The 27,047-nt window shown below is 43.6% G+C and overlaps 1 protein-coding gene across 2 annotated transcripts; it reads right to left on the bottom strand.

Annotated features, from left to right (window-relative positions):
• Window positions 1-13: 13 nt before the first annotated feature.
• On the bottom strand, window positions 14-26,510 carry LOC118290125 (serine/threonine-protein kinase D3-like). 2 transcript variants are annotated; one of them, XM_047328536.1, is made up of 19 exons: window positions 26,053-26,510; window positions 24,505-25,097; window positions 14,572-14,710; window positions 13,943-14,074; window positions 13,075-13,232; window positions 12,787-12,976; window positions 12,440-12,517; window positions 11,561-11,744; window positions 10,893-11,016; window positions 9,839-9,916; window positions 8,596-8,875; window positions 5,405-5,457; window positions 4,358-4,430; window positions 4,145-4,251; window positions 3,792-3,953; window positions 3,484-3,582; window positions 3,133-3,400; window positions 2,079-2,164; window positions 14-1,366 (listed from the first exon to the last, which is right to left on the bottom strand). In XM_047328536.1, the coding sequence occupies exons 2-19, from the start codon at window positions 24,811-24,813 to the stop codon at window positions 1,193-1,195; spliced, it is 2,694 nt and encodes an 897-aa protein (XP_047184492.1). In that variant the 5' UTR covers window positions 24,814-25,097; window positions 26,053-26,510; the 3' UTR covers window positions 14-1,192. The 2 variants fall into 2 exon arrangements, with proteins under 2 accessions (XP_047184492.1, XP_035473417.2); XM_035617524.2 differs by having other exon boundaries at window positions 26,067-26,510.
• Window positions 26,511-27,047: the final 537 nt, after the last annotated feature.

Raw genomic sequence — 27,047 nt, 5'->3', positions numbered from 1 at the left:
ACATGTGCTGATGTAAAATCATTTTTTGTTTTAAAGTTTCATCTTTAATCATTTTTTTCTCTCCATCATAATCATCCACATTACGCAGCAAGTTTCTTGCAAAAATATATAAAACGTGACATAAATTCTCAGACTGAAGTCGGATCTGGATCGACGAAGCTCGAACAGACAAAGACGGAGACGAGGTAGCAGCTCGATTCTCAGCTCGTCTTCATCCAAAGGTTTTAATAAAGAACAACTCTGAAAATAAACTCTGGGTTTGTTTTCTGCAAAAAGTCATAATGTTTGAAGAATAAGCTCAACCTGAGCAGAGCGAACATCTCGTTACTCTTTTCCCGGGATTTGTAATTCTTTTTTGATTTTCAGATGAGGCAGGTTTGTGAGAGATGTGCTGCAAAGGCCACCGTACAGTTTACGTAGGTAACAACTCAACTTTTCTTCTGACGCCACCTTCAGGACTAAATTCAAAAAATTGTGTGGGAAGACGACGTCTCCATTTTTCAATGTGCATTTCAGCCTCATGGGGGCGCTAGGCTAGCTGTTGACTTTCTCATGAAGAAAAAGCAAAACTAAAAAGATGTTTGGAAACTAGAGGAAACTCTTTACACTTTTGCAGATGAACAAACCAAAAGTTAATTTCCCAGTTTTTTTTTGCCTGCAGTGCAAAGCCATCTTCCAAAAAAAACAACAACAAAACATTTTAGTCACAAATTCCTCAAGACATATTTGGTTTCGTCTGTTTTTCCAGTTTGTCAAACGGGACGTTGTTTTAACTACAAGTGTAAAACGTCTGTCACAGCTTTATGAGACCTAAATATGAAACAACGACATGGTAAAAATATGCTTTTTGAATAAACAGTCTGTGGTCTGTAAGCCCTTCTGTGGCTCAAGCAGTGAAGACAGTCATTCATGAATGAAGAGGAAAAAAATTATAACTCAGTTCTCAGGATCTGTTTGTGAAAGTTTGTAGAAAATAATTGGAAAATGGTAAAAATGTCTCTGGACCTGATTTCTCACCACCGTGTCCCCGTGGTGCAACCTGAGCGACTTGTCCCCCCTCCCATTCTGTCCCACGCTGCCATGGCGACAGCTCAATGTCTCCATGGTGACAGTTGCCACGGACTCCATAGCATCCACCCCCCCTCCTCCTCTTCTGCGTCATCGCAGGAAGTGTCGACCCGTCTCGCGGCCACTAGGGGTCCTCCTCCATGTCGTCCAGGTTCGGGGACATGATGAAGTGTTTGGGGTAGTGCAGGCCTCGCTCGTCGGCGTGCTCCTCCCAGCGGGCGTCGTCGCTTTCGTGCGTGATGTAGCGCTCGGCTCGCCGGGTCTCGAACTCCCGGAGGTCCAGCCAGGTCTGGTAGTCCTGCAGGACAACGGGCCGAGGAGCTTCGATTACATCAGTGATACATCAGACATACGGCACTTTAGCGACCAGGTGGAAGAAGACGTCTTCAGATCCACAATGTAGGAATTCTTTGTCTACTACAAGTTGAAAATGTTACTTAAAGCAGAAATAGAAAACTTTTGGGCTTATACTTGTCTTTATGATGTAAAAACTTTTTCTTCTTTCTACTAGATCAGTAAGTATCACCAACAGCTGCAGATTGCGTTTTTTTTCTTCTTTGGACAGTAACCAGGCTGCTGGCTGTTGACTTAGCCATGATGCTGCCGCTAGTTAACGCTACGAAGCGTCAGGGAACAAACTTGTTGTTGTGTCCAATGTGGCGTTGACGACTTCCTCCGGCGCTCTGAGCAAAAGTACCTGCGTCCTGACTGACGTCTTTACGACAGTGACCCAAACAGTAATACCATCCGGAACCACTAGGGGGCACCAAAGTTGTCTGTAGCCTCTTTAAGAAACTTTAACGGCACTCAGATCCCCAGATCGCACCAAATCTCACACACTCATAGATATCAATACTTAGCATTGCCACATGTTTAACCTCTCCGGTGGACGTAATCCTAATTCATCAGAACGGTGGGAAACATTTAGTTTTTCCCAAAGCTGTAGAAAACATCTTTTCCATTTCCCCTGTAGCACCTTTCCTGCTTGGTGCCCGGCGGTGTTTTGTTACCTGCAGCCAGGGGTGACTCAGCGACTTGTCCACACTGTAGCGTTTCCTCATCTTCACCTGCAGCAGGTTGTTGATCAGGTCTGTGGCTGCGAGCGACAATTGAGAAACACAACACAACTTTAAATCCTCTCAGGGAATCGGCTTTTTACTGTTCTTCTATTCAAGCATGACGCCAAACAAATGGAAAATGCCGGTTTGGAGTTTCTTCAGTCTTTTGAGGTTAATGGCTCTTAAAAGCTTTTTAACCTTTTCAAATTCACACTATGTAATCCTAGTAGGATTACATAACTGTTAATCCACTTTCACGTCTCATTTTAAAAGTGGAAAAGGGGTTTAAAAGATAAAAGAGCAGCTTCCCCTCTAAAGGTTTCAGCTGTGTAGACTCCATGATTAACCATAAACATATTTAGCCATTAAGAAACATCTTTTTCTACTTTGCAGACTGGAAGACACTTGATTCTGTGTCGTCTTTAAAACCATAATGACTCAAATTTCCCAAACATTGGGGCCCAAAGCACGCCAGTGATCTACAACTGCAGCTTGAACCTCATAAAGATATTTCCTGGATGTTAAATGTGCGTCAGTTTATGTTGTAATAACAGAAATTCACATTGTGTTGTTAAAACAACGAACTACTCCTTTAACAAAGTATCACAACTTAAATGGAGACGGTTTTTATTTCAGTCCGATTTATTGTCTTTGTTTTAACTTCATTTTCTCTCCGGCACGACAAAGTTTTTAAAAGGAGTTCATCTGCATACTGTGACATATCGTTTCCTCAAACGTTCTTGCATTTATTAAGAGCGGCAGGGAATGATTCTTTTTCATGTTGATTCACCGATCCCGGTGTTTTACGTTAACCGAACAACCATCGGAACTCTTGGAACATTCGAGAAGCTACAGCCAGAGAAAAAAATTCAATTACTTATTGGAATAGTTGCCAACTAATCGCCCACTGACTAATATCTTCACAGCTTATTGATTATGAACAGCACATTGAGGATATTAGGTCTGTTCTCGAGACCTGCCGATAGACGAGTCGTCGTTCGCTCACCCTGCTCGGAGATCTCTTTCCAGGGGTTGGACGGGTACATGAAGGCGGCGTTCTGGATCTGGTCGTTGATGTCCTCGTCCTCGTTGAAGGGGAACGTCCCGCTCAGGCTGACGTAGACGATGACGCCGACCGACCACATGTCCAGCGAACGGTTGTAGCCTTTGCTGCGAAGAACCTCCGGCGCCAAGTAGGCCGGCGTGCCGACCACCGAGCGGCGGAAGGACTTCTCCCCGATGATGCGAGCGAAGCCGAAGTCGCAGAGTTTCACCTAGAGGGGCGGAAAAAAGGAAGCTTGATATCGCAGAAGGAAAAGACGTTGACCAGAAGTTTATAAAGGCGACTCGTTCTCACCTGAGGAAAAGGTTCCGCCGAGGCCAGGAGGACGTTCTCTGGCTTCAGGTCACAGTGGACGACGTTCTTGAAGTGGAGATGTCGGAGGGCCACGAGGATCTGTCCACACGACCAGAGGTTTCATTAATACTCGATCTTACAAGATCTCAACAAATTCTACACAACGGCTGATTGTTGTCAGTCCCTTCGTCGAGCTGTTTGGTCAAGCAGACCAATCGCTGGCTCGTTCCTGGAGGACCAAGTAGTTTCCCCGGAACGTTTCATCAATGAATAAGACGAAACCAACGTCGAGGTCAAGGTCCACTGACCTGTGTGACCAGGAACTTGGTGAGGCGCTCGGGCAGTCGGCTCTTCTCGCTGGACAGGATCATCTCCAACATGTCGCCGTGGAGCTTCTCCATGACGACGAACACCCGCTCGGGCGTCTCGAACATGCACTCCAGGTTCACGATGCCGGGCTGATGGAGGTTCTGTCGCAAACGAGGTAAAAAATATATTTCGTACATTTGTTTCTCCGCTTTTATTTCGTTTAGTCTTTAACAAATCAAACCAGATCGACATGAGCTCCTACTGACAATCTTCCCGAAGTCTCCAATTAGTCATTTCAGTTTCCTTTATGATCTGATATTGATGTTGTTTTATTGCGTCTGGTCTCTCGTACCTGGAGGATGGCCACCTCGTTCCTCAGCTGACTCTCCTGTTTGGTGGGAAACCGCATTTTGTCGATGATTTTGATGGCGACGTCTCTGCCGGTCTTTCTGTGTTTGCCTGGTCGACGGGGAAGAGATTACGGGTTTTTTAGTTTGTTTTCTTTTTCAATTGTTAATTCAGTTCATAATAATGAGCATAATATTTCCGCCGACTCGAGCCTCACCTCCGTAGACGATCCCAAACTGTCCGGAGCCGAGGACCTCGTCCGCAAAGATCTGATACACCGAACTGATATCCTGAACGAGGAAGAGATCAAATTAAAATCTTTATAAAAGAACAGAACTGTCTCCACGCGCAAATAAAAATGTTTCTGTTGGTGAAATTAAGATTTATGGCACATTACTTTTTTTTTTCAACGATCCAAGCCAGTGAGTACGGAGGCCAAGGAGTGACAAATGTCACAATCAAATAAACAGATGAATGTGTGTCTGTTTGGACGCTACTGTGAGAGCTTTTGATTTAAAGTGAAACAGCTTTTGGAAAATCAATCCCGAAGGCGATTCCTCCGAGTTTCGATTATCAAACTTTTCACTTTATCGCCTCCAAAAGAAGTTATAAAAAAGCACCAAATGTGAATTAATCCGCCACTTAAAATAGTCCCTAGATTGTGCACCGCTTCTTCCCGATTGTTTTGATAAAAAAAAATGCAATTATTGAGATTGCTTATTTAATCCTGATGCTGCGTTCACAGCAAACAAGAGATTAATTACAAAGTCAACGCAAAGATGCTAAAATTCACGTCATTCATTTCTCTCAGTCGAGCAAAAATATTTATAGGTGTGAATGCAGCATTAATAAATTGTTAGAAGTTTTGTTGTTCTTATGAAACGAACATTTTTCTGCAGGGTTCCCATGTTGGGAAACAGGACAGTGGTAACATCATGTGTCATCTGTAGACATCTTTATTACCACCTGATTTGTACAAGTCATTATATTTTTTATTTGTTCATTCAGTCACACAGTGAAAACCAGAAAACATCCATCTACTGTAGATAATTCAGAATCAGAGAAGAGAAGACTCACGCTGCTTGTTTCTACAAAACATAAACTGAATGAGACGTTTGTTTCTCAGAATCCCAGCGATTGAATACGTGAAGACATCAGAGAGATCGTTATCGTTATCAATGACTTTCCTCTTTTAAGTAACGGGGAAAAAACAGACACACTTTGAACTCTCTAACAGGACCAGAATATTAAATATGTGACTCACCACATTTTCCTGTATCTGGGAGTTGGACACTGATATGCTGATGGAAAGTTCCTCTGAGGGGAAACAAAGAAAAACAAAACAGTCTTTAAATGTGAAAATCCACAAGACGCTGTGACCTCTGACCTCACGCGTGTGAAGCCTCTCGCGTCGGGCTTTCTTATTTTTCTAACCTTCAAATCGTTAAAGTCTCATTTCCTGCGTTTCCTTCAGGCCGAGACGACGGAGGAGGTTTCCAGCTGAGATCAAAACCGACGCGTGTGTTTGTTCAACGCACCAAAGAGTTGGTGTGTGCGACGGCCGCCACAACAAAACTCAAATCGTTTTCCAGATTTCACAAAAAAAAATAAAAGCCTCCATTTCCTGTCTCCTCCATTTCCGTGTGACACGTCCAGGGAAGAAGGTCTCTCTTCAGCCTGACATTAAAGTTCCCTCCACTCCGTCTCTGTCCTCTAACATGTCGGACATCGACTACGGCGACGAGGAGATTTATGTTTCACTTCTCTGCAATTTGAAATTCAAACGAATCCTGTTCAAGTTTGGTTCGCACAAATACAGAAAACCAATCGTTGTCGAATGTGCAAATGTGAGGCAAAGAAACCGCAAACTTCCAGTGCAGCAGAGACAGCGAATCACGAGAGGACGACAGGTGTGTCAGCAGACAGTTAGCGTTAGCATTAGCAGTTAGCATCCATGAGAGGACTGCAAGTGTGTCAGCAGACAGTTAGCGTTAGCATTAGCAGTTAGCATCCATGAGAGGACTGCAGGTGTGTCAGCAGACAGTTAGCATTAGCAGCTAGCATCCATGAGAGGACTGCAGGTGTGTCAGCAGACAGTTAGCATTAGCAGCTAGCATCCATGAGAGGACTGCAGGTGTCAGCAGACAGTTAGCATTAGCAATAGCAGCTAGCATCCACGAGAGGACTGCAGGTGTCAGCAGACAGTTAGTGTTAGCATTAGCAGTTATCATCCGTGGGAGGACAACAGGTGTGTCAGCAGACAATTAGCATTAGCAGTTAGCATCCATGGGAGGACGACAGATGTGTCAGCAGACAATTAGCATTAGCAGTTAGCATCCATGGGAGGACGACAGATGTGTCAGCAGACAGTTAGCATTACCAGTTGGTGAGAGTTTTATGTCTGAATCTATCCGATGTTGCCGCTAACCATCTTGTTGCCTCAGCTGTGGTGGGCGGGGCCTGTGTTATTTGCATACCATGAATATTCATCGTCTCAGAATTCCTCAGAATGGTTGACAGAGTGGATGGTTTCAGACACATTTCAGAGGTTGGTTTTTTGTTTTTTTTACATTTTAGAGGGTAAACAATGTAAAACAATATATTAGTCATAGCAGATTAATTGAATATACTTTAAAACGTGACTGGGGGGGATTTTAAAGAAGCTGAGGGCGCGTTTCCAGCAGAGAGGAAACCTGCCGCTGCCAGAGAGTTTCCACCGATGAGCCGGCATCGATTTCAGATCGCCGGCCGGGGGTTTGATGAGGTCATCGGCCTGCGATCGATACCTGCGGTCTGATGGGTCGCGGGTTAGGTCATCATTCAGAGAGTTTATGTAACTGTATTGACAGAAATGTGGACTGTGGGACGTTCACACGCGTCAGGACACTGGTGGATTTCAACCCGGTGGATTCGTTCTTAGAAAAGTGGACAAAGTTCAAGGTTTTGTTTTCATATTTAAACAGAATCTTCTGTTTCTACAGGACGGTTTTTTTGTGAATCATGACAAATTTCCAGTTTTACTTTTGACCACTGAGATGGTAAAAAAAAAAAAGAAGCCTTGTTACATCATGTGTCCATTAACTTATTGATGTGTGGTGCTGTAATTTTTTTTGGGGGGGGACTCGTTGTTAATTGGAAAACCGCAGCCGACTTCATCCTCTAAAGTGCTCAGACTATTTAAAGTTTCGGCCATGACATGTTAATGGATATTTGTTTGATTTCCACAAGGTCCCATTTAGTCGTTCAGTGCTTTGAAATCTCATTTTGTGGCCAAACTTAAAAAAAGATACTTTAACCTCAAGGTGAATCGGAGCGAGACGAGGCGGAAATCCTCTGAAATCCCTTCAATCACGTTAAAATGTCAGCGAGCGGTCGTGTGTGTGTGTGTGGGGGGGGGGGGGGGGATTTTATAACAGTTGATGCCTGAAGCCATTTTTGGAAGCTCTTCACAGACAAATCCACAGAAACCATTCGCTGTGTCGGAGGGTAAAAACCTGCAGTGACTGCTTGAGCTTTCTAACAGACATTAGGTCGAATCTACCTTTTTTTATTAAATATTAGCTTTCGGTAAAGATAAATAAATAAATATCATAGGGTAGAACAAACGATTATTTCCATTATTGATTAATCTGTCGATTACTTGCTCGATTAATCGATTGGTTGTTTTGGTTCATAAACTCGTGGAGTTCCTCAGGGATCGTTTCTCGGTCCCATCTCATTTTCCGAACACTTCCCCTAAACGACACATACCGACCGGGTTCAGTGACCGTTTGTATTTCCGTTGACCTCAACCCGTCACCACAGACGTCCTCTCACACTGACCCAATGGAAAACCAACCACAACCAAACATTCACAGATCCAATCCGACCCAGAGACGTGACGACAATCAGACCCGATTCCAGAATGTGGTCGACCCGAGGGGAGAGAGAACACGAACACACACACGAACACACACACACACACGAACACACACACACACACACACACACACACACAGGCAGCAGCATGATGCGCCATCAATTAATCCAATCGATTGATGAAGCACAGTCGTGGTGGAAAAGAGCAGCGACACGACGACAATAATATCCGAAGAACGAATGTAGAATTATAGAAATACAAATAGTTCATTGGTTCATTCTGGAAAGAAGCTTCTCCTCGGTTTACCGGCCTGTGCAGTCCTTATGTTATTAGAACGTATTAGAGTTGAGTAAAGATAATTACCACTTGACTCCAGACTGAGCTCTGAGTTTAAGACTCGTTCCAAAGCAGCTGATGGAAGCGCACGTAATTCGCAATTTCTTTTTTCTGAACTTTCAAAAGTTTAGATGGAAACATGGCGACTGTCTTTGGACGTAAATCGCGTCACGTTGTTAATCTCATCATTTCTCCAGAGAGAAGGAGGAACACGACATTAATAATCCTGATTGAATGGTGTCATTGAGCGTGTTACTCACTGTGGTCCTTCCCGTGGCCGGTGCCCACGCTGGACTGGGGCGTGACGGGCATCAGCGCCTGACGGATCGCCTTCTCCCAGCTCTGGCCCACGTCGCGTCCCACGCCGGACGCCGCCAGGACGGGGTTGTGGTGCGGGCCGCCGCCGGTGTCCTCCCCGACGTAGTACACCATGCTGGCCGTGGTCACCTGGAAGCAGTGCGGGTTGCTGCCCTGAGGCAGGAGGCCGACGCCCGAGTCCTGCGCCGGCTCCACCTGCAGGATCTCGGACAGCGGGATCTCCTGAGGTAGAGGAGGCACATAGGAGGCTTTTTTTATATTCCCATCATGTTCAAGGCCCATAAACGGTTCTGTATTATCGTAACATTTTACTCTTGTTCGTCACGTCTAAACCTTCTTTTCACAATCATCCTCTGAGTTCTTCAGATGGTCCAGAGGACACAGTTTCATCCTCACACCTCTCGTCTTGTTGCTTAACCGTGAGACGCTCTTTGATTTTCAGTGTTTAAAGTTCTCTTCCTTCCTGTAGCCCCCCCCCCCCCTCCTCCTCTAAACGCTGCCAGATCAAACATATGAAGGAGAACCGGCTCCGTCTTTTGCCAAGTCTGTGGCGGCCACGCCCTCCCGTCACCATGTACTCATCCTCACATTAAAAGCCAGGACTCAGGACACGACCCACAGAGCCCCGCCCCCTCCAACACGCCTCTCACTTTCCCTTCAAAAGGTTCCTGCGGCGCTTTGTGGTAAAGGTCGGACACAAGATGAAAGGCGGCGGATGACGAGAAGAGAAGAGCTGCACAGACCGAGTCCGGCCTGAATCCACAATCACGTCGTCGTCGTCGCTTCACGCGTCAGAGAAACTAGTTCTGCCACTCGGGAAAAATTACGAACGTCAGAAGAAATTTTGGGGAGTTTCTACGGAGCCTGTTAGTCAACTTCAAAAAGTTGGAAAAAAACTAGTCAATCGATGGATAAACTTGATTATAGATTATCAGCTTAATTTTTTTTTTTTACTTTCCAGGAAGTGACGCGTGAAGCCACATTGTCACAATTAACGTATTGTGAATCAATTTTATTTGTTCAAAAAAGACTTTCTCAGTCTAAAGGTGAGGACTTCCTGTGAAACACCCTGAGCTGATGATGACGATGATGACGATGATGACGAGAACAGTCAATAATCAGACGGTGCTACTGTACGAACCCGACTCCCTGGCGGCGGACACCCGACCCGACCGGTTCTCCTACCTTGTAAAACTTGGCTCCGCTTTCGTTCTGGAACAGAGTCAGACTCTTGCTGTCCAGCCTCCAGTAATGTCTCTTCCTCTGCAGAGACAAAACACATTATAATAATAATCATCTGTGAGAAGAATTTATATAAATAAACCAGGTGTCACGATATGAAAGTGAAATAATCATGATATGAGTTAAAAAACAAGCGATAAACTGATACATTTAAATAATTTATCAGGTGTGAATCTGTTGACTGTTTTGTTGCTGGTCTGTTTTTGTTGCCGTTTTTTCATCTGCATATTTTTTTTACAAATTCTATCCTGATGTTCATCAGGCTAAAATTGATAAAACCATCTCTGTACATAATTTATTTAAGCCACCAGGGGGCGATCACAAGGTTTTTGTTTTAGGTTTAAAGTTTTATGTTTAAAAAAAAAAAGCAACTAAACTTGCCCCATTCGTCTTATTTATGAACTTATTTATAGATATATCTTTGTTAATTTATATCAAAATTCATTAAAAAAATTATTTTTTATTTTTAAAGAAATAAATGTTTTAAAAACTTTAATTCGTAAAATACACAATATTTTGTAAAATGGATTAAGGGTACGCCAACGTTGGGTTATATGAAATATACAACCCCATATATATATATTTTGGTATTTATTTCAACTTGTTGTTTGTTTATCAGGGTAAATATTTAGTATTAATAATTATTATCTGTATATTTTTGTCCTAAATTTCAAGATTCAAAGTTGTTGTTTTTTTGTGAAATACCACGAGACAGAATCATGAACTTGGACTAGAAAAAAAAAAGATCACGTATAAAGAATAATTATAATAAGATTTTTTTTTTTAATATGGTAATTAATTTGTGTTGTTATTGTGTGTGTGTGTGTGTGTGTGTGTGGCCTCACCAGGTTGTTATTTTGTGTGGGTGTGGGTGTGGGTGTGGGTGTGTGTGTGTGTGTGTGTGTGGGTGTGTGTGTGTGTGTGTGTGTGTGTGTGTGTGTGTGTGTGTGTGTGTGTGTGTGTGTGTGTGTGTGTGTGTGTGTGTGTGGGGCCTCACCAGGTTGTCCCGGCTGCTGTAGTGAACCATCCAACCCTCCTTCACCATCGTGGAGCTTTTCCTCTTGGTGTGTTTGATGGACTGAACCAGGCGCATCAGCGGGATGTTGCTGCTGGTGGACGGGCTGCAAGGAATCGAACACACGACGCTCAGAGACACAGAGGAGGCAGCGACTCGCCTTACTCACGATAAACAAATCTGTCTGACTGTAACGAGGCGGCGAAGAATACCGACACATTGGCCGATAAACATATATTTATGTATATATATATTTTAATCTGTCAATGATTCATAAGATGTCATTATCAAAACCTTTCTGACCTGGACATGTAATTGAGGCTTGATATTTTTAGTTTGACCATAAACTTTATCAAAATAACTATATAAAAAAAAGGAAACACAAATACATCCAAATATATATATACTTTAAATTCAGAAAATATATTTGTGGCCACTGTATATACTGCCCCCCCCCCAAATAAATTATTAAAAATCAACAACCTTGTTTGTTTCTTTTTCATGATAACGACATTATAACAATCATATGATAAGAGTGATAATATAAAGGTGACGGGCGGTTGAGAGGTTCAAACTCTTCTTCTACTTCTTCTGTTTGAATCAAAACCAAACGAAAACGGAATAAACAACATGAACGGTGGTTCCGTCACCTGATGGCTCGCAGCGTCTCGTCGTCCTTCTCGCCGTCGGTGCCCGGACCCTCGATGAAGAAGAGCTTGTCGTCGGGGGCGGAGGGCTCGTCCTGATCGTCCATGCTCTGACCGCCGTCGCTGTTCACGTCGCAGTTGTCCACCTCCATCGTGGCCTCGGAGTCCAGACTGGGGCTGGTCGGTTCTGTCAGAGAGACACGGTGTCAGAGTCAGGGAGGAAGAGAAAACCATGATGGACGGGGAGAAGATGAATTCGTTAAGCTGCAGTTCCTCGGGTGGCCACTAGGCTTTCTAAAGAAAGAGACAATACTTTACAAATAAATAAAACGACACAAAAATATTTTCTAAATTCATCAGATGTTCTCACAGGAAGATAAATAGAAAACAACAAACCGACCGACATTTAAAAAACAAAGTTATGAATTTGTGAAGATATACGACTCAATATGTCAAGTTCGGCTCTCGTCTCGCGTGGGAGAAGAATCCTTCAAAATGAATCCCTCCAAAAATGTAGTCAGCTGTTGCTATTGCCGAGAAATATCTTTTATTAAAAATCAGCATCAATTCATGCAAATTCATCAATGACTCTTTATTGACAATTTTATTGTTTCAAATTTGGTTTTCAGGAAATCATTTCACTTGAAGCTGGTGATAATGAAAATAACTATTACAAAGATTCAATTTTTTTTAACAAAAATCACAAAAAAATCTTAACTTCTTTTTTACAAAAAATGTTAAGTAATTTTCAAAAAGTATTTTTAAAGTAAATTTTCAAAAAGTATTTTTAAACCAAATTTTCAAAAAGTATTTTTAAACCAAATTTAAAAAAAAATGTTTTTAAACTAAACTTCGTCTCCTCGGACACGGAAACCGACTCACCTCCGTTGAAGTCGACCTCGCCGAGACAATCCCGAGGAATTTTGGCGGCGCATCTTTTATGGCAGTTAAATTTACAATCTGAAGAAACAGAAACAAAAACAGACGATACTTTTTTTTTTTTTAAATAGAAAAAACGTGAACCATCCAGGACCTTTAATGAAAAATCACTTTCACAACAATCATGATGATTTCATGATCATCATGATCAGTAAATTAGATTTACTAATTTACTCAATCAAGAGAATGAGCAGCAGATTCAACGCTAAAGACAAAAGACTATAATTCAAAACGTGAAGAATCCAGAGAATCGTACTGTCAATTTGAGATTATGGAATATGTTTGGGGACCTTTGCACTGCATCCCCTGGCGGAACAGGCCCTTCAGCAGGCGCTTGCAGAACTGGCAGATGGTGGGACGAGTGTACGTGTGGACGGAGAAGGTGTGCGGGACCTTGACCCGACCCAGGACCATCTTCTCCATCCAGATGGGACGACCGCTGAGCAGCGAGTTACGCTTGGCGGCGCCCAGGAGGGGGCGCTGCAGACGGGACGAGTGGAGGAAACACATACATTGTCCATGACAAACATGAAACATCAGATATCAATGAAACGGCGTCGTGACGGCGTTGGACGCACCTCCTCCTGTGGCGTGGAGACGAACTCCAGCGAGGGCGGACGAGCGACGGACAGGACGGCGCCCGGCAGCGACACGTTGGACAGACGCCTCTTCTTCACGCCGCTGCAGTTGTTGGGGATCTTGAACGCACATCGCTTGTGGTAGTTCAGTCCACATCCTGCGGAGGACACGATCGGCTGCTGTGTCATTTTATTCTTTCAACTTGTGGAAAAACTCAAAGTTTAACAAAAAAAAAGGCACATTTTGGACAAATGAGTCTGCGGCCACTCGCAAAACATCAGGACTTGTTCTAATCTACAGATTCAGAATCGTTTAACAGAAAATAATGGTACAAAATAATTATAACACGTTTGTAATATTTGCTGACGGTGAATTATTATTATTATATTATTATTATTTGGTCGCCACCACCTTCAGTCTTTACGTAGATCCAAAACCTTTCAGTCGTTCTGACTTTTCAATTTGTGCAAAATTAAACTGACACACCGTTGGCTGCTGTTAGGCAGACTCAGGCTAGCTGTTCCCCCTGCTTCCAGTCTTTATGCTAAGCTAAGCTAATCGCCTCCATGAGTGGTATCGATCTTCTCGTACAACTCTCGGCCAGAAAATCGAAATGAAGCGAATATCGTCAAAATGTTGAACTCTTCTCGTGGCTCACAATCTACCGTCTATTGTCTACAACCCACTTCCTGTTGATTTGGCCTCAGATGTTCCCAGGTTTGTTGCTCATTGTTCTTATCATCTTCTGGTGCACATGGTCAGTAGCTTCTGGCGTCTTCTCCAGTCTGAAGTCTGACCACAGTCGGAAAACCCCCAGGATGCATCTGACCGCAGACACAGACCGACATGTTGAAAGTTCCTTCTCACCTTCGCACTTGAGGCCTTGTCTGACGAGGCCCCACAGCATCTCGCCGCAGTCGTCGCAGAACGCCGGCGCCTTGTAGGAGTGAACGTAGAGCGCGTGAGGGCGGATCTGGAAATCCTCAGCCGTGGCCAGAGCTGAAACAAACCAACAAGGGAAAAAAAAAAGAATTTACTTACTTTGAATCCATCAAACTCAAAAACAACCGGAATAATTATAGTTAAACATAGATTTTTTTTTCTTCTGCCACTCCGCTGACGTACAGTCCGTGACTCGGGTTTCGGTCGTGGGGGTCGTGTGTCAGGGGCCGGGGGTCAGGGGTCGAGTGTCAGGGGCCGGGGGTCAGGGGTCGAGTGTCAGGGGTCGGGGGTCAGGGGTTGGGTGTCAGGGGCCGGGGGTCGTGTGTCAGGGGCCGGGGGTCAGGGGTCGAGTGTCAGGGGTCGGGGGTCAGGTGTCGGGTGTCAGGGGCCGGGGGTCAGGGGCTGGGGGTCAGGGGTCGGGGGTCAGGGGCCGGGGGAGGAGGCGGGAAGTTAATTGGTCAGATGATGCAAATGCAGGATTACAGGCGACGGGAGGAAAAATATATATTACATCATAATATTCTGCAGATTATCAACTGATTGGTCGGGTTTACCGGAGAGCACCACCTCCACCAGGTCGCCCTCGTGGATCTCGTCGGCCGAGCTCAGCCGCTGCAGGATGTTGTCCGAGTTCAGGTCGTGACGGAAGAGCAGGATCTTGTCGTACATCCCGAAGAATCCGCATTCTGGGAACTGAGGAGGAGGAAGAGGAAGAGGAAGAGGAGGTCAGGGACACGTACAGTCGACTGTAAACTTTGAGGGACAGAAGAAGCTGCACGAGGAGAAACAAGTGGACGATAATAAGAAAATAGAAATTGAATAATAGAAGAGAAATGTATCAGAAGTTCTGAAGCGATGAAACGTTTGATCAGAAAGTAATAAAGGAACTGAAAATGAAAATAACAGGAAGTCGAAGCTCCGTTTTCGATGGAAACTGTGAAACAGATAAGGGAATTGAAATATTATTAATGCTTTTGTTTTCCTAGTTTTTCAGAATTTAGAAATTAGAATTTCCGCCTCCTGGTTATAAACGGCTCCACGTCTGTCCAGACTCATTTTAGTGAATTGAAAAATTCACTAAAATGAATTCAATAAAAAAGGTATTTCAAGTATTTTGTCATAACAAGCGTCACAGTGACCTTTGACCTCTGACCTCAGTAATCAGTTTGTCCCCGAGTCAAAACAAAAAATGTCTCGGCCAAAAATGTGCTGTGTGAGTTCACGGTGACCTCTGACCTTTGACCGTCACTAAAATAATCAGTTCATCTGAAAACATGAGTGGTTACTGTTAAAAACATGGTTACTGTTAAAAGCTCAAGTCTATCTCACATAAAACAAATATTTAAAAAAATACATATTTTAAAAATCAGGCCTTTGATTTAAAAAAAGATTAAAAGTCAAACATTTTTTAAAAACTTAAGAAAAAAATAAGTTATGTGATTTTTGTGATTCCTGATTCATATTCATATCAAAAGAGTCACAAGGAAAGTGAGCAAGGAGAGATTTAATTTAATAACAATATTCACATTCGTCAGAGGGCGCTGCTCCGACCTCGTGACCTTTGACCCCTCTAGTTAACGCTCGTTGGTACGACAGTCGACCGAACGTCTGAACACGTGATGTGATGAACCGGATTCAGAGAAACGTCACAGCAGCCGAACCAATGCAGAAATATTCAGATTCAGGTTCCACAATCCAAAATGTGAATTTCCCATGTATTTGCTGGTTAATATGAGAATCAATAACATGCCCCAATAAAAAGAGTGAAAAATGATTTGATACATTAAAAGAAACAAATAAATAAAATATATTGTTTGTTATGTTCCAGGAAGCTGTTTGTTCACTTTAATTTAAAAATAAAATCAATTCGCAGACTTTGCGACTTCATGAAATCTGTGGTGACGCAGCTGCTAATTCAGAAAAGTCTTTTTCTCTCTTCTCACTGAATCACACAACCTGCTTCTAAATGTTCAGGCTGTTGGTTGAAGTCATGGTAGAATTAAAGTCTCTGATGAGGAAAATCACTGTAAAGACAAAAACACAACTGTTTTAATGATTCCAGACGAAAACCTGAATAATTCTATTTGGCTGAAAAGACAAAAAATGTATTTTCTACTGCACAATCATTATCAGTTATATTATTTCATTCAATCTAACCACTGAAAACTTAAACCTTCTTCCACATGGAAACACTTTAACTCCTCGTACATAATGTATATCACTTTTTACAGTCTTATTTGATATTTTATAGGGTTTTTTTCCATTTTGATAATGTTTTTGTTTTTTGGCATTTTTGTTGTTGTTATGTTCTTATGAAAACTGTGTGTGTGTGTGTGTGTGTGTGTGTGTGTGTGTTGAGTGGATGTTTGGTTCGGCAGCTTCTGCAGATTCTGCAGGTGGAGCAGCTTCCTGCCCCGAGCTGCTCTCTTTGTGTGTGTGTGTGTGTGTGTGTGTGTGTGTGTGTGTGTGTATGTGTGTGTTAGCAGGATGTTAGCAGTGTGCAGGGAGCATGCAGCCGGCTCACAGCAGGAAACCCATCCAGCCAACAGGTGACGAGGCAGAAGCCGCTCAGGTCACATTATGGTGTAACTAACACACACACACACACACACACACACACACACACACACACACACACACACACACACACACACACACACACACACACACACACACACACACACACACACACACACACACACACACACACACACACAAAGCCTGTCGATCATGAATTATGGCTGAGGCCCTGCCACTGAAACCCTGCCTTCATTAACCGTGTGGCTGCTCAAACAAATAACAGGGAAAAAAGACGGACGGAAACACAGGAACCACAACGATCTGATCAAAAGAAAACTGCTCCGTGTGGGACGACTGGGAGCGAAGTCTCTAAACCAGAGGAGGTTGAAAACGCTGCCTTTCACTCGTTGGCCTGCGTCCAATCAGGTTTTGTGCGTCGGCCGCCGCCTCCTCCGAGGTGAGCGGCAGAGGCAAACTGAGAGTTCACTTAATGGACAAGAGTGTGCGTTTAATACACACTGATCCTCTCATTTATGGTTAATCCTCCATTAACCAGGCTTAACCTCAACACACACACACACACACACACACACACACACACACACACACACACACACACACACACACACACACACACACACACACACACACACACACACACACACACACACACACACACACACACACACACACACACACACACACACACACACACACACACACACACACAATCCCCGGTTCACGTTCTCTCCAACTCTTCAACAAGCTGAAGGCAGATCGGTCGTCAGAGGCCACAAAAAAACAAAACACACCAACAACCCTCCAGGCCCCTGCTGTGACCTTTGACCCCTCGTGCAGGAGCTGGAGCGGGGGGGAGGTCAGGAGGTCTAATCCGACAGGAGGCCATGTTTTCACAAAGCAGGATGGCGGCGGCGGGGGCGGGGGCGGTGGGCGGGGGCGTAATCTGTGCAGCACTCATGCCATTATCAGAGAGACTAAGTGTTCATGGATCCCAGTAATCCTAGTTCTGAGGGGGGGGGGGCACAAATACATAACTGCGGGAAGTTCATATGAATGTATATATATGGATATGTGCACTACGTTGAGACAAATGATTTTAATCCAGCCTGGTGTGTACGAGGGTTATAACCTCGTTAATAATTACAGCTGCAATTACATATTGTGTTCCAGTGACGCAGCTGCTGCTCCGGTCGACGCCGTCGTATGTTGCAGGTGTCAGTCACAAAAAAAACTAAGAACATTTTTTTTTTTAAATACAAGAAATACAAATGTAATAATACAAGAACTGCAAACTATACAAGAATATGCAGTTTTAATGTCAGCTGGTCTGTAAAATGTCTTTTTAAGTCCCCTTTTTAAAAGCAAAAATTAGTTTTACACTTACAGCAAAAAAGGACCTGATTTAAAAAAAAAATATATCAATATGTTTGATTTGACCGAGATATGGCTGTTGACTCTGTCCATTACAGACAATACATCCTGTAATTTCCTAATGGTTAAACAGAGTCTAGATTCCGGAACAATGAGGTAAAAGGCGTAAAGGTGAGAGAGGAGATGATTTAATTCCTGACTTCCCCTGCGACGTTAATCCCATCTGAACGAGGCTTAAGCGTCTGCAGCCGTGCGAGCGCTTCTGTGAGGCTTTATTCAGTGGTGCTTACGAGGCTAAACGCTCATGTTAGCATGCTAACATGTCCAAAATGAAATTGCCAGTGTTGGATTCAAATCCTCATGTGTGTGTATATATATATATATATACTGACAATAATTAACACATTTTGTCAACTATTTGTAGATTTAGCCCTCGTACAGTTAGCATGCTAACATGCTATGATAATGCCAAACGTTAGATTACTGAATCTTCATATACTGTGAATTATGTCAGCCATTTTACAATTTAGCGCGAGAACATTGAGCATGGTGACACGCTATGACAATACAAAAAGTCAGATTCCAGTCCTTCTTTACTGTCCTTTTTATCAGCCAGTAGCATGCTAACATGTATACTGTCCTTTTTATCAGCCAGTAGCATGCTAACATGTATACTGTCCTTTTTATCAGCGAGTAGCATGCTAACATGTATACTGTCCTTTTTATCAGCTAGTAGCATGCTAACATGTAGGGACAATGTCAAACGATAAACCTTCATACACTGTTAATATTGTCTGCTTTTTTTTTAGATTAAGCCTTCATACATTTTAGCATGCTAGCATACTCACAATAACTATACCAGATGTTAGATTCAAATCATGGAGTATATTGTCGATTTAGTTCCCCTTTTTCAGAGTTAGCTTTAACACATTTTAGCATGCTAACATTCACACAATACAATACCAGACATTACTTTCCGATTCTTGTATATTATTAATTTTGTCCATCAGTTTTGTCAGCCATTTTTACAGTTAACTTTAGCACATTGTAGCATGCTAGTATGCTTAAAATGACATGCCACACATTCAAATACTCCATTCAGCCATTTTTACAGTTAGCAATTTTAGCGTGCTAACATTCTCACAAATACAATGACAGACATTAAATTCCAATCCTTGTACATTATTAATTTTGTCCACATTTAGCCTCAGTGCTGACATCAAACATCCCATGTGAGTTTTAGTCATATATAGTCAACCTCATTATTTTCACTTTTTAGTAAGTACAGTCGACTGAAGGTCTGGATATTTTATCAATTTACACAATCCTACAACAACATGTATCTTAAATATATCACCATAAGCAGCAACTATATCTTCAGTCATTTTCCCGCTTCCCAAATTTGATGCTTATTTTTGTTATACATAATAATTAACTGATTATCTTAGATTTTTAGACCAGTGGTTTGATTAAGTATAACATGCAGCATTTTTCACTATTTTCTTACATTTTATAGATTGAAAACATACCGTAGTAAATATATGTTGAAAAACTTCAGGTATATTATATTTTAATATCAAACAGCAAACAGGAGCCGAATCATTTCATGTTGTTGTTTTTTGGGGGTTTTCATACATCCCTCAGCTGTTTCTTAAAACATCTGGACCGGCAGCAACGTGAAGAGCACAAACAGATAAAGCCGGCCGTTAACTTCCGCCGCAGCGGCGACCAAAAGCCTTTCAGCTCCAATAAAACTCTTCGACTCCTCCACTTGCACATGTGCAATAAGCCGAGAGCGACGCCGCTCTAACGGACTGATGGGACATAATGAGGGTGAACGGCCACCGCTCCCGTTTCCCCTGGAATCCGCTCGCTCCGTCTCCGTCACTCAGGAAGCAACAGGAAACAACAGCGCCAAGTGGGTCAAGGTTGTCTGTGCACACACACACACACACACTGCATATAATTCAAAAGTGCCAGTTCTTTAAACCATCAAGAGCTGAAATGATGGATTAATCAATTAGTCGATTATCAAACTGAATCCTTCAAGTTATTTTTTAAAAGGACAAATAGAGAAACAATTGCAAATTAGATTATTTCCTCTTTTTTTGTCATGAATCATTGAAAACTAAATATTTCGGGGGTATTTGGTCTCTTGGTTGAACAAAAATAAGATTTTTACCTTTTGTTTAAATATTCAGTTATCAGACAGCTCCTGATTGAAACAGAAAACTTTCCAGTTTTGTCCAGGCAAAGTTCCTGTGAAGCTGATAATCATTTTTTTCTTTAAAGATTTTTATTTCTTTAAAGATTTTTTTCTTAAAATATTTGTTATTCTTAAAATATTTGTTATTCTTAAAATATTTGTTTTTCTTAAAAGATAAAAATCTTTAAGAGTTTTTTCTTTAAAGATTTTTATTTCTTAAATGATATATTTTCTTTAAAAAAATAATTCTTTAAATAATTTCATTCTGAGCCGTTTTGTGCAACAACCGTATTCAACATGACGTAGAAACATGGAGACTCACACGGAGGTTGGGTCCACCTCATGGAACTATTATATGAACACAGTTATGACAATATATTCAATATATTGAAGTTCTTCTATATATTACACACTGTAGCTTTAAATAATTTTTTTCTTTAAATACAATTCTAGTGGCCACCAGAGGAACTGCAGCTCGAGCCTCGTTAAGGTGCATTAACCCAAATTGTTGACCTCAACACTTTTAGAGGAATGAATGATGAAACGACATAAGTGATTTTATAACACAATTTTGTTTCAGACGACAGCTGCTGTGTGAGACGTTCGGGATCAGTGTTTTTTTTTATGAATAATGAGACGACAAATGGAGTTTTAAAAGTTAAGCTGTCCGTCGAATGATGAGTGAGTGAGAGTCAGACGGACGCTGCTAATGTTCATTAATTCATCGTCTTACATAAAAAGACAATAAATGACAGGATTAATCCTCTGAGACTGAACAGGAAATCACATTTAAACGCCGACGGCAAATGAGACAAATCCAGCAGCACCTGGAAAATATTAGACCCATAAAATATTAACTACAAAAACCAACAGAACAGACAAAAACTGCCATTTTCTTTATGACACGGCTTCGGCTTTAAGTTTGATAAATGTTTGTTTTTTCTTCAGTTTCTCAGTGACAGTGAAGGATTTTAAAGTTTTGTCTTTTGCTGAAGTCCAAAACTTTATTTAGTTATTGATATATTCAGTATATATGAGCAGGAGGATGATGAGTAAAGGAAAGATAAAAGACAGAGAGAGAAGAAATGAACTTGTTCACTGTGTCTTTGTAAACCTTCATGTGCTTTTAGATAGAAAACCTCCAATGTACACATTTTAATTAAGAGAATCAATTCATCCTTAGCATTTAGCATAAAACGACCAAGAGAAATCATAAAAAAGTGGAGTAAAAAAAAAGGACATGATCTAATAAAAGCTTCGTTAATGGGTCGAGTGACCATTAAAAAGAAAAATCTCTCTCTCTCTCTCTCTCCTCCACCTGAACCACCACCTGGCCTTGGTAGCCATGGAGACCAGCAGCAGAGTGGAGGATTCGGGTCCCTCGCATCGCCGTGGCGACGGAGAGGAATGTCGTCGTCTCTGTGTCGCTCAGGACGGTTCAGACGCTCGTCGACTGAAAAACACTGTCGTTATCATTTCTAAAAAATATAGATAATATCCCCATGTGTTTTTGTCCACTGGGGGGGGGGGGGGGGGGGTGTTCAGTGAGCCGCCTGAACCAACGGTCTCCACCAACCCCCCAACAAAAACATGTGGTTCTTTTTAACTGCCAGATGTGGAGCAGCCGGTTCAGTCGTCTTCATCTCCTGCGTCTCATCCAGCAACCGACTTTGCGTGTTTGGTGCCGGAGCCTCGTTGTCTGTGAAAAACAGCTGCTGCCGGAAACAAGGCGCCGGAAACACGACAGTAAAACCAGAACACAGCGAAACAAAAGAGGCTGAAAAGATCCAGAAGAGTTTTCTGTGTGAGCTCAGAGGAGCTGATCAGTGTGGCGACCTACGAGGGAGGGGAACTTCCTCGCTTCCCTTACACCCCCCACCCCCGACTACAAACACAACCGCACAGGGTGTGTGTGTGTGTGTGTGTGTGTGTGTGTGTGTGTGACGTCACAGCAGTAAATCAGACCTGAAACTTCCGTCCACCGTCTGCCGGCGGAGCTCGAGGCTCCGTGACGTGGACGAGAAAAGGAGGAAAGAGGAAAATTCCAGCGATCGCAGGTTTTTCTAGGCCCGACTGGAATTTACTTCCACCGTGTCGTCGCACCGCGGCCTCCAGCCGGGGGGGGGGGGGGTCGTCCCGCCTCTTGGGTTCTAAGTTGGTTGAGAAAATTAGCAGATAGATGTGGTCTTTTGGGGGGCGGGGGGGGGACTCAGGACTGTTACACTATTGTTCTGAGAGGAAACACCTGAACCAGTGAGACGAGCGCGTCCACGCAGCTGCAGCCGGAGTGACGAGGAAGAGTCAAACTACTGTACATCGTGTCAACCGATGATCTGTAATCTGTGTCATTGTGTCACGAGGGGGAGAGTGATCGCGACAGGAGGAGGACTCCGACCAGGCGAAAGAGCTTGAACCCAAAACTCAGACGTCGCAAGAGAATCAGGAAGATGGACGGAGGGAGCGGTCGCCGAGCAACGACCACTCACCTCGATTTGAAACGAACTCTCTGTCTGGATATCGCACCGCTCTACACGCGAGTCCACTGTCTCCATCAACTTCGCATTAGAAAAGAGTCGGTCAGCGCTTCTGACTGACAACGAGGAGAAGTGGACGACGTCCACGAGGAAAACCACCAACGAACAACGGACGCTTGTCAAACACAAATGCCGGACGGAAAGACGACTGACAATTATCCCAGATGCACGTCAATTGTTTTTGGAAAACTCAAATTAAATCACACAGATAAGCGAAGTCGAAGTTTGTCCCTCGACTGGAATCCAACAGAAACCCGTATTATTGAACCTCAGTATTATACAGTCGAGGGGAGATGAATGAAACTGAGAACAACCATCTGTGTTGAACATCTCAGCCGCTGCGAAATGTGCCGGGTTCTTCCTCCGGTCGAGCTCCAGCCCGCCGCACCGTTGCATTCAAATCGCTTCAGTGGTTTTTTGAGTCATCCTGCGAAACTGAGACGAGAATGAAAAACATCACCTCGTTGGCAAAAGGGAAATAAACAGGTGGAGATTTGTTTGGGTTGGTTCTTCACAGTTTCACCACACGACGCTTCGTGTCGTGATGTTGACCTCTGCTCAGTTTCGTTGCTCACTGTAATTTCACTTCCTCTGAAGTTCGTGGAAACGACTGTTCCATGAAAACACAGGGGTTCAAACGACGACGCACTCGGAACCTGACGGGGTTCGTACAGTGAGAAGCTCCTGCAGCACCACAACACACAGCTGGTGAAGAGGAAACCGAGACGCTGACGCGGCAACGCCGACAAGGAAACGACCCCCACACACACACACACACACACACACACACACACACACACACACACACACACACACACACACACCCCCTCCCCACACACACACACCCCACACACACCCCCCCCACAGACACACACACACACACACACCCCTCACAATCTCTCTCTCTCTCTCTCTCTCTCTCCTACACACACACACACTCTCTCTCTCTCTCTCTCTCTCTCTCTCTCTCTCTCACACACACACACACACACCCTCCCCACACACACACACACACACACACACACACACACACACACACCCTCCCCACGCACACACACCCCACACACAACCCCCCCACACACACACACACACAACCCCCCCACACACACACACACACACACACACACACCCTCCCCACACACACACACACACACACACACACACACACACCCCCTCCCCACACACACACACCCCACACACACACCCCCCCCCCACAGACACACACACACACACACACACACACACACACACACACACACACACACACACACCCCGAAATGAATAAATAATAATTCACATTAAACTAGAATCATCACACTGGTGTGATCGTCTGCATCAAAGGGTTCAATTGTGCATTTATGAAACTTTGCTTTAGAGGAGATTTTTTTTTAAATATCACGATGTATATATCGTGTATCGCGATACAACAAAAATATATTGCGATATTATTTGTAGGCCGTATCTCCCGGGCCGAGTCCAGAGCAACGTGTCCCCACGACGACGGGAACGTCCCAACAATCGATCGACAGATGAATCAATGAAGGAATCAGAGAGAGGTTGGACAAGAACAGCGGCAGGTTCAGGAAGTACATGGCGACAGATAGAAGCGGACATTTTTCCAATGTTACTTGGAAGCTTATGAGCTGCGTCGCAGCGTCACATTTCATTCTTTGTCGTAACTTTGAGAATCTTTTCCCCGAAACAAAAAAAACCATATTCCTTTTTTTCTTATTTCAAACCTTCCGATTCTCTTTCTTCGCCGAGGAAAAAGAACAAGAAGCTTTTCCGTGGGCAGTTAGCGGAGAACCAACGGGGAACGTAGACACATAACGTACCTTCTGGTCCACGACGGAGCAGACGAGCTCCCGGACGCCGGAGAGCGAGTGGTCGCCGGCGTCCAGCGTCACCGTCTCCCTGGTGAGTCCGATCTGCAGCAGGAAGCAGACGCCCTGGACGGAGCCGCGCGAGCTGGTGGGGCTGGGCGCCCTCTGGCTGCCGTTGGACAGCCGGCCGCAGAGGGTGGCGGGCGGGCTGGGCGACGGCGACGGGGTGGGCGGGGCCGTGTGCTGAGGGAGGAGGGCGGGGAAAGAACGCGGCGAGGCCGGCGGCGGCGGCGGCGGCGGCGGGCTGCTGTCGGCCGACATTGGCGGCTATCTGTGACGTGGTCCGGGCGGGAGAAAGTCCTCGGGGGTGAACGACATCCAGGAACAAACTAATATTAAAGAAACGTGTCCGACTGTTCGGGTTTGATCGTCAGCCGATCGTCCCCCTTCGCCTCCATTCACATCTCTCAGCACTGACAGCTGCGAGGCTGTCGGACATCCTGAAGATGGAGAACACACCTTTTCTTGTGAATCCTCGGGCCTCCTGCTGGATGAAACGTGGGAAAACGCTGCAGATCTGGAGTTTCTCTTTTCACCGGCAGCGTCTGTCGAGAAGAAAGACGACGCGTCAAAGATCAAAATCCATCAGGTTCATCTCCACATCTCCAAAAATCTTTGTACCAGCCCACGCTGTGGCAAGGGGGGTGTGGCCAACAGAGGGGCGGGGCAAAGTCAGCAGGAAGTACGAGTTGTTTTGTTCATTTCCTTGCTTCATATCGAGTTGTATTTTCATATTTACAACTGACACGTACTGTGAACGTCAGACCATCATTTAAGACTAATTTATACATGAATGCAGATAATCCTAAAGGGTTCAATTTTTCTCTCCGCTGAACGTCTCTTTCATGTTGAATAGCAATAACACATGAAAACTGTAATATTGTTCGACTCTAAAGCCTAAAGTCTAATGGTTTTTTATTTCTACAACACAACTGTTGAGTGGTTTTCTAGTGAAGGAACTTGTGACTCTTTGCCCTGAAAACGAAAAGAACCTGGTAGCGTCCGACTAACGCGACTGTTCAGAGATACTGAACATCAAATATTCATAAATGAATCACAGTTATCATCGGTAACACGTGACGTCTGCTGCAGAAACTATAACTCAACATCTCAGTTCTAACATCTGTCAGAAAACCATAAAGAGATGGACAAACAATATTCAGTTGCCGGGACTCGTCTAGTGAAAACTAGCATTGGATCATTACTGTAATATTATATATTATATATTCGTGAGAGACTGCAGATTTCAAAGATCAACACATCTCTTCTCTGATGTTTCTCCACATGATCCCTGGCGAATAAATGTGAAATAAAAGTTTATTTCTAAAGGTCATTTTTTTCTAAATTTTTACTTAAAATCAATTTAATTCATTATATAAACACAAGTTTGACTTTACCTGGTGTCAGAGGTTCTATTCACACGTCGCAACAACAGGAAACATCATCATAATAATAATAATAACAGTAATAATAATAATGATAATAATAATAATGTCTCACATGACTGCAGTCACCTCTGTATTACCACATCTGGATCATGGATCATAATGCAGATGTTCGCTCGTGTGGAGCCGCAGCAGCAGCAGCGTGTCCCTGAAGTATCCGCCACACGGACGGAAAGAGGCGTTCAGGGCCCCGCGCACTGCCTCGGAGAGCGGGGCGGCTGTTCCGCTTCCATCGCGGGTGGAAATGGAGAAGAAGAAGAAGAAGAAGAAGAAGAAGAAGAAGTGCGTTACTCTCCCATCCAGCGGCGAGGTCCCAGCCCTCCCTCCGCCCCCCGGTGCCCGGCGGAGTCCTCGGTGGCTCGGGGGTCTGCAGCAGCGACGTGGACCGAGCAGATGCAGCCGACAGACTTTCTTCTATTGTCCGCTGCTTCTCTCCAAACTTCCCCCGACGAGCGGCGCGAGCTTCATGCGGATCTGATTATCACTGCGAGGCCAAGTCACAACGCAGAGGTCTCACTCCCACCGACTTTCTGCCGACCGGACCGATGGGGCGTGTGTATGGAAGACCACACGTGTCAGGGAAATAAGTGCGATGATCAACCAGACCAGCACAGAGGAAATGTATTAATAAAATGTGTGTATTTCCAAATCATGTGATTATCGACTCTCTTTATTGTTCTTCAATTTGAACTATTTAGTAATGGAGCAATATTACATTTCTGATTTTTAAAAAAAAATCTTTTTATTGACCATTGAACATCACCAAATAAAATTACATTACAATTTAGTGTCTTTTACAGGTACCTTTTACATGAATTAGTACATACATATTCATTTTTATATTAATCAGTAGGATAGAAACAGAAATTAAGGTAAATGAGATAAATAGAAATACGATGCAATAACATAATAAAAGCTATATACAGTAAAAAAAATTAGATTAAAACTTAAAATAAAAATGAAGCAGTAGTAATGCATTCAATTAATGAATGACAAATTTCACAATAATGCTATACATTAATAAAATTGGTTACGAATTAATGTATTTGT

This window comes from Scophthalmus maximus, chromosome 18 (assembly GCF_022379125.1).
Source record: "Scophthalmus maximus strain ysfricsl-2021 chromosome 18, ASM2237912v1, whole genome shotgun sequence".
Taxonomy (NCBI): Eukaryota; Metazoa; Chordata; class Actinopteri; order Pleuronectiformes; family Scophthalmidae; genus Scophthalmus; species Scophthalmus maximus.
Note: the sequence above shows the minus strand (reverse complement) of the source record. Positions and strands in the feature narration are given on the sequence as shown.

Excerpts from the sequence above, each read along its gene's own strand:
- LOC118290125 (XM_047328536.1), bottom strand. The coding sequence starts at position 24,813 with ATGTCGGCCGACAGCAGCCCGCCGCCGCCGCCGCCGCCGCCGGCCTCG. Across the intron at positions 4,252-4,357 it reads GTTTGGGATCGTCTACGGAG|GCAAACACAGAAAGACCGGC; the intron begins GTGAGGCTCGAG and ends CCCGTCGACCAG. Across the intron at positions 3,583-3,791 it reads CCAAGTTCCTGGTCACACAG|ATCCTCGTGGCCCTCCGACA; the intron begins GTCAGTGGACCT and ends TCGTGTGGACAG.